This window comes from Amborella trichopoda, chromosome 8 (assembly GCF_054954075.1).
Source record: "Amborella trichopoda isolate Santa Cruz 75 chromosome 8, AtrichopodaSantaCruz75HAP2 v2.0, whole genome shotgun sequence".
Taxonomy (NCBI): Eukaryota; Viridiplantae; Streptophyta; class Magnoliopsida; order Amborellales; family Amborellaceae; genus Amborella; species Amborella trichopoda.
Genome location: NC_142343.1, coordinates 17,976,329 through 17,985,037, shown reverse-complemented (window position 1 = coordinate 17,985,037; position 8,709 = coordinate 17,976,329). Strand labels below are relative to the sequence as shown.

General features: G+C 37.4%; 1 protein-coding gene across 1 annotated transcript; it reads right to left on the bottom strand.

Annotated features, from left to right (window-relative positions):
- Window positions 1-7,635: 7,635 nt before the first annotated feature.
- Window positions 7,636-8,326, bottom strand: LOC18440435 (Preprotein translocase Sec, Sec61-beta subunit protein). Its single transcript, XM_011627343.3, has one exon. The coding sequence runs from the start codon at window positions 8,261-8,263 to the stop codon at window positions 7,952-7,954; it is 312 nt and encodes a 103-aa protein (XP_011625645.1). The 5' UTR covers window positions 8,264-8,326; the 3' UTR covers window positions 7,636-7,951.
- Between the last annotated feature and the right edge of the window lie 383 nt (window positions 8,327-8,709).

Sequence of the window (8,709 nt, the reverse complement as noted above, 5' to 3'; positions counted from 1 at the left end):
AATCCCTCAAATGCAGCAAATTTCCATAAATGAAAATTGGTTCCCTGCAGCCTCACCAAAATAGTGTAAAACCTACCAATTTTTGGGTAAGTTGAGCATAGCGAGGTTTAGAAGAGTCTGAATGGGATCAAAATTGGTATCCAGGGGTTTTCGGACATTCTAAATCCAACAGAAGTGGTCTGGTGTTCATCGGAGGTGTAGAAATTAGGGCTCTAGTTATGAAGTCTTTTCCAAAGCGAAAGAAACTGAATTTTTTGATAAGATTCGTCCTAATTGATCTTAAACTTGCCAGATCATGAACAAACATGGTGAGCGTCCTTAGGGCCCCCCAAGCCACCGTCCTACATGTTTTGGGATCATTCTACCACTTAATAAAACGATCAGTGCTGCTGTAGTCCGTAGGCATTTTTGGTACCGGTTGGACCAGGTTGTGACTGGCTCCTTCCTTATTCGTACTGGGGTCTAAGTCAGTCAAATATATATATATATATATATATATATATATATATATATATATATATATATATATATATATATATATATATATATATATATGAGTGCGGTTTGTATAGAGCCTAGGCTCTAAACAATTAAATTAGAGCATACCTTTAAATAGTGTCGAGAAATGTGGTTTCAATATTGGAAATCATTGTTAAAGCCTTCAAATATATTTACATATTTATTTATAAATTTTAAAGCTTCGAAAATAATGTAGATCAATAGATCTATGAAAACTTGAAAATCTTGAAAATTGACGGTCTAAAAACGTGTTACAAAATACACTATTATCGAAACTTGAAATCCATTTTTTTTCTCATGTCCATGTTTCTTGATGTCGAGATGCTCAATTTGAAAATATTTGGGCATCAAAACAACCTCTTCTACTGAAATTTTTTAGGTAGGCTCAAATTTAATTATCTAGATCCTCGACTATATATATATATATATATATATATATATATATATATATATATATATATATATAAGGAAATAACCTTGTGAGACCATCCCACACCCATGTGTGTAGGACCCCAAAAGACCACCATTAAATTTGGCATAGATCTTTAGAAAAGTCAAATCCCACACCCATATGATAATTTTTCTAGAGATTTATGTCAAATTTAATAGTAATCATTTGAGGTCCTACACACATGGGTGTGGGAGGATCTCATATGATCATTATATATATATTAACTTCACAACCCTTCAAATTACAAAGGTTGAAGATAGAGAGAGTTGTGAATAATGGATTTACTAATTTTATAATCTATTTTTTAAAAAAAGTTACTTTTTGTCATATCTTCATCATTAAGTAAAGGTAATTTTGTAAATATTACTAGAAGATAATAGGTACTTTTGTCATCTCCATGAAGGGCAAAATTAAAATTTTAATTAAAAGGCAAGGGCACTCTATAAATAAAATTTTTGGATGCTAACTTTCAAAATGCCATTGTGTTTTTATAAAAATTTCAAATTTGCCCTTGCTTAATTGTTAAGTTACCTATTAAAATAATTTTTTTAACAAAAAGTAATAAATTTTTTGATAAATACACCTATCACAACCCCTTCTAACTTTAACCTTCGTATTTTGAGGGGTTGTTAACTCTAGACAAACTATATATATATATATATATATATATAAACTACTTCTAATACAATGAATTTTCTCTTGTACCCCTGGAATGCCTTGTCTATCCTTGATAAAAGAGGTCTTTGGACCCAAGATCACTTCATGAATCACTTTTCTCGCCAATATCTTGTAATCAAAGTTAACAAGCTAATGGATCTAATGTCATGTAGGGAATCCACATTGTGTTATTTGGGTGCCAGTGCAATAGAGGTTGAGTTGATAGCTTGATTCACTACCCCAGTTGAATGGAAATCCTTAAAAAATATAAAAAAATCTTCTTTTAACGATTTCCCCAAACACTAGAAGAAACGCAAGGCGAAAACTATCCAGCCTCAGTGCCTTGTCCTTAGGAAATGTGAAAATTTGCCTCCCTAATTGCTTCAATGGAAAATTCTTCCTCCAATTGCGGCCTTGCACCTTCTGAGAGCCTCTTAAATGGCATCATTTCCAAGGACACATGTGAAGGCTTATGTAAAATGACCAACAATGGCAATCTTCTTACCTCGCCAATAGTCATCCTGAATTCTACGGATATTGGTACCACTTAGATTAGATCTTCTCCATGAATTGGATATGGCATAAAAACATTTTGTGTTATTGTCATCTTTGATCCATTTAGATCTCATCTTTGGAAACAGAAAACCTCTTCAAGACGTAAAAGATGTCACAATTTTTCTTTTACAGAATCTCATGAGCTTTTTGACCACCCATTAAGCCCCCATTAAGTGTTAACAGAATGAATTTGCTAGATATGGTTTGTAGTGGCTGAGACCTTCTGTGCCATGTGGCCAAATTTTGCTCTACCCCACTGTTTTAATATGTGCTTCAATATTTTCATCTTCCAAGTAAGTCTATCGCCTATCCATCAACAAAATTCAAGTTTGGTATTAGGATTTTGGGTTTGGTGTTTCGGAGTTTTAGAGTTTGGAAACATTGATTCCAGGTGAAATTTATCATAGCGATTGTCCTGATTGTCCAGTCAGGGCCTAGGTCCTCCTGGAGCACTTAGAGCATTCATAAAGAGAGTTAACCTCAAAATAGTAGATGTGTAAACTCATCAACTAACATGGATGATCACCTACTAACCTCAGGTTTGATGCAGTTTGTCCATTGTATATATACCAAGGTCAGGTACCTCTTTCACCCCAAAAAACAGATCAGGCACCTCTCGATTAGTGGTTCAGATTTATTTATTTTTTTATTTTTATTTTTATTTTTTATTTTTTTTTCGAGGAAGTCAGCAGGGTGCATAGGAGTTTGCATCATTTTGCTCAAGTGATTTAAATAGAAAAAATCATCTAAATAAACACATATCGAATTAGGAACTCTGGCAACTTGGGCATTTTTGATAAAATGATCTAGGAGCTGGTTTTTAAAAATCGACGCATCCCTTGATTGGTGGTTCAGATTTGTTTTAAACAACATTGTAAAATATGACGGCATTTTATTTTTTATTTTTAACGACATTCATACCTCATAAGATAGTCTTTTGGTTCCTTGAAAAGGTTTTGCAGAAAACCACTTGGACAATTATGGGCTTCAGGCGCATGAGAAAAGAGGATTTTCTGTTCAACTAATTTTGAAACAAAAGCAGAGATTGACGAGGGCAAATTTGAAGTCGCCTAGAGAGTGTAATGAGAACCAAGTATAAACACCACTTAGGAATCTTTCAAACAAAATCAGTGTTTCACCATTTAGGAATCTTAAGAGGAGTGGGGGGTTCAAACATAAAATGAGATTTGGACAAGAAATTATTGGTTTGTAATTTGACCTCGGAGAAGCCTTCTCTTTCTGGTTGATCAATGTAGTGAGCTTGTTTTCCAGCCTAGAAGAGGTTCATGAGCTTTGATATGTTGAAATGACAAGTCAGCCTCTGAGAACATGGCTAGTTAGATGCTGAACAATGGCCATGAGGTTGATAATGTTCACCATTTCGCGAGTATATGGCAGAACCATTCTAGAAAAGCCAGTTAGGTGGTAAATGGAGGAAGGTGCTTGTCAGTAAAGAGGAGAAGTTGACCCAAGTTCTGATTTCACTTGAGTGGTGATATAAGTTGCTGGCCATCAGACTCTGTCCCAGAGAAGTTCCGAGAACTAGGATCATTGCCGCGGCATGAGGCGGTCAAGTATCAAAATGAAGCATCTGACATTGGTTATTGTCTTCGCAAGAGCCATTGCCAGTGGAACTGCTGAGAGCTGAATGTTTCAAAATTCAAACTAACCTGAATATACGTTCATGGTTTTTAATATATTATCCCATTTCCTTCAGCTTAGGGAAACTAGACATTTGAGTCGCAAGCATCAGTGTTACAGAGCTACATAGCCTCAGCTAATCAGTTAAGGAGATAACCAGGGTTGTTAAGGGATTAAGGCCATGATTGTTTTGTTAAAGAAACATCCATAATAAGACTTTTGACTCTTTCATTGATAAGACAGCTTCCGGCAGGTTATGTCCTTTTGTTAAAGGGAACCGTCATATGGATTTCAGGCTTCAGCAGTGGAGAGACAACCAATCAAGGAAGACACCCATGGATGGCGCTTGGGCCCTTGACAGCATTGCTGAGGAGGCAGCAGCATTCAGAGGCTTGGTTGCTGGGGGCAATAAGAGACACAGCTCCATGAGGGCATGGTGACACACGTTTGAAAGGAAAACTTGCTTGCATGAGATGAACCATTAAAAGAAAATGAAATCCCATAAAAAATCTAATAGCCTTTCGGATGACAAATTGGGGAACTTTCACTATATTTTTCCTATCAAAGCCAAGTTACCCCCAGTTGCCCTAAACCCAAAAAAAAATTAAATTGAAAATTTTGTTACAAAATAGAAAAATCAAAAAATAATTTAAAAATAAAAGTATATAAAACATGAAAAATGAAAGTATGAATTCAAATAGATCAATTCTATGAATTTAAAATGAAATATTGGAATTTACCCAAAATTTTGAGGCTTATCATCCCACATTTGTAGTTGCTGTGAATTGATACCTCCAATCTTTGTCAATGCTTTCTCAAACATCCAAAATCAAAACCAGCAAACCAGATTTGAGATTCGATTCCAGATCTAGTTGATCCGAGCACTCTAAAATTCTAGGTAAATAATGAATCCAAAATTAAGAACTCACAAATCTAAGATTTTTGGTGTTTCTGGACTACAAGCAGATTCTTAGGTAACGAATTTTGTTAAATATCAACCAACCATTTGACTCACATTGGCAGAATATATTTTCGAGAAAGAAGGCTAGAGACCCACTTCACCTAATCCTAACCACCTTAAGGAGGGCCAGTTTCAGAATATTACTTAACCCCCAAAGCCCTCAGATGTGAGGCACTTTAAAATGAACAACCTCCCAATCAATTATTGTTTGTTATATATGACTAACTTTCTCAACGTTATAATTCTGCCATTCAATAGATCTTCTTTCAAGATCTTGAGACCAAACACTGTTACAGATGGATGTATTTTGTATGAGCAGTTCGTGTAGAAGATATAAAATATATCTGGATACCATATAGCCTAAATAAGTATCTTTCTTAACTTTGACTAAGGTACTTGCAACAACAGTATGAACAAGATATCAACATGACAATATCCCCTTCATTAAGAAACTTTCAGAAAAGTTCTATCACTTGTCAGGCCTGCAACACTTGCTAGAGAACTATACCCTGGACACGAGTTTTAGCACCATGACTTGGACTCCTCACTAATGGGTAGTAACTGCAGATTGAGACCTTCCCACTGTTTGTTCTTGCCCAATCCATCTTGATTCATAAAAGCCTTCCAAGTGATCAATTGTCCGAGAAAGATGAAAAAAGACCTCCAAGTGTCTATTGCTCATGAGAACTCAATAATTTGACTTACTGCATATATTCACAAAGGTACTATCAGAATAACATAACCATTTGATTCTCGGTTGGTTGTACTCTTTCTCCCATATATTAAAGATTAACATTCTCAAAAAAATAACATACACATTTGATTCCACAGAACTGTTACTTATCCAACACAAAAGAAGATGCAATCTTACAAACCCATAAAGGATGACAATGAAGAGACTGGCAGTAAAGGCCATTCAAAATAAATAACAAACTCCAGGTAATTTTTCCTAATCCCCTTGCAGTTTCCAAGTTTTTGCGCCAGAGAATTAACATCAGCGTTGGTAAACTTGGGCAACCCCACTGACTCGCCCAAATCACTCAGGCCCAGCACCCTGCCAAGCCCACAACCATACACATGGGAACCAGCAGAGTCTAGTCGGTTCCCATTATCTTATGGTTTTCTTGTTTGGGCATGACCAAGTCTCTGACAGAGTTAGCCAAGTCTATCAAATATCCCAACCAACGATTCCTTGTTTTCTTACACTGATTTAAACTTCTGGAGGTCTTAATTCTGAAAAAATTTTGTCACTCACAGTAACAATATGAAATTGGCAGAGAAATCATGGTTTCAGCTTAATCAATGGGTGTAGGCTTTGTATAGTCATTGTAAATGGATAATCCTTTTCTTGCCTGTTGACGATGGGTTGTCCAAAAACTTCTCGAAAGACAAGAGACAGCACCACTTTTAAATTTCCCAAAGTTCATCCCATGTTTATCTTAGTAGTGAACTATTTTTGCTTCTCTACTCACATGGAGAGCATGCACCTCCTTATGACATAAAAATAACAGTTAGGAACTCCATGATACGAACTGTTTAATACATGAATATTCTTTGAGGCCTCACATATGCTGTGCTCTAGCAGCAGTAAGAGAAGCTCATCAATAAGAAAACTCGATCAAGTAAATCCGAACCGGATCCAATATAAATACTATTAGCTTAATGAATACAGCTGCATAGAGAAGTTCAACTGGCAAAAAATGCACACAGAAGTTGAATAGAAATACATTTAGCTTCTCACAAAAATAGAAAATGAAGAGGAAAAACAAAAATCATCTATGATGGTTCCTGTTTCCATGCATCAACTCGAAACAAATCATGCAAGTGGTCACATGGGTCAATTTTAGCAGTAACCCACCTTCAACACAGCAGAGGCTAGAAGTCTATATTTCAAGAAAAAACACCACATATTGGAAGACTTTATCCAACATAAACTTCGGAAGATACACGAAAAAAAATTATGCGTATCAGTAACTAGGGCACATTTTCAACTACCAAAAGTGGGACTCATCAACGAGATTAGGAGTATCCTGTGACAATCAACATTTTTTTCCTTTCTTTTCTTTTCTTTTCTTTTCTTTTCTTTTTTTAAATGGTAACTCAAAAAACGAATGTTATGATAGAGACGAGCCTCTCTACAATCGTAGGGTTTGAGAAACTGCAACGATGCCAGGATAATTTCTTTCCCTTGCTCCAAATGAATAGAAAGAAGCATGCCAGCCAGAGCTACAAGTAAAATTTTAAGGTCACTTTTATCCAGGTTGCAGGTTAGGATAGACTGACATTAATGGGAAGGTAAATATCACAAAGGCAGTCAAATTTGCTCAAAACTTATCATATTCCACCTGCTTCCACCACTGTAGCCATACCTATGACTTTCAGAACTAAGTGAACCATGCAAAATGATTTTTCCAGGATATCAACCATACATGAAAGAAAACGTGCAGATTCTTTTTTATATCATCTTCTATGTTTTGAACAGGGGAATGATTTTGTTCGTGTTTCGATTTTTTTATATCAGGTACTGCGATGGCAAAAGTATGGATTCCATTGCACGAAAATGTATTCGCATCAGGCATCAAAAGGAAAGATGAACAAATAGCTGCAAATTGCAAACCGCTGGGTCTTGCAAATGGATTGTTCTACGTTGTCTGAATCATTCGTCCGCCAATACCTAACAATGAAAAATTGAAAAGATGCACAAAATAGCAATAATCATGTCCCCATATCCAACAAAGAAATGAGTGGAAGTTGCTATTGCTTTCCCACGTGGAACCAGAGCATCATGTAAAATTACAGACACAAGTGTAAATAATCAACAATAAAAACACAGCTAGAAGGAAACCCTATAGGAAAAAATAGAAAAAAGGATTTCCATACAATGAAAAGAGATTGTGGCATATAAGACACTCAGAACAACATTCATAAGAGTCCATCGCCTTTACACCAGAAAAGGAAAAAAAATAAAATAAAAGACAGAGAAAAAAACCAAGCATATTTGTCTCCCAACAGAATAAAGGCCCCTCAACAAAGACAAAAAAAAAAAATTGAGATGGGAGAGAAAAGATTCCCCCTCCTTCAAAAATCTAAAAAGAAAACCTAGAAGAATTTACAGGTAAGTAGAGACTAGCGAGTGATAAAAACCAAACTGAGAGGCGGTAGAGAAGTCAAGTGCTCCCAGTGTTGTAGCGATAGAGCTTTCCGAAGACATGGAGGCCAGTGACGAAGCCGATGAAGCAGAGACTCATAACCAAAACGAGAGTGGGGCTGATCTTCAGGCCCGGTGCATCGTCGGTGTAGAATCTCAGCATGTTGCTGCTGCCTCCGCTGGCAGAGGCGGAAGCTGGGGTGCTTCCCGTGCTGATCCTGCGGCGACGCATTCCGGCAGCTGAAGCAGCAGGGGTGCCTCTTGGGGCCGCTAACCCTGGCCGAGACAAAGACGACGATGAGGCCTGAGACTGGGATGTACCACGAGCCATCCTCCCCTCTCTCTATTTCTATTTCAGTGAAGGATTCTCTCTATCTCTATTTCAATGGAGGATGAGTAATCCAAGGCCTGAGGGAGAGGGAGAGCAAGTAAGAGAGGGCAATGAAAGGGGAGAGTGAGAGCAATAAAACAACCAATTGACAGGGACCGAGTTTTTGCCCTTCTCTCCTGCGCCTGCGCCTGCGCCTGCGCCCGCGCCCGCGCCCTCGCTCGCGCCCGCGCCCGCGCCCGGAACAACCAGTAATGACACGTGTACCGACGTTTCTCTGTCTCTCTCTTACTCTTTCGGTTTTTGTTCGCTGGGAAGGTTTTGGCTCCTACGCCTTTTATAATCCCAATAGAGCAGGATATGGCCCATTTAATGGCTCCATGTACTCTTTGGTACCTAGATAAGAGCTCCCCTCTAAGGGTGTGGCAACGGGTCAGGTCAGGTGACCT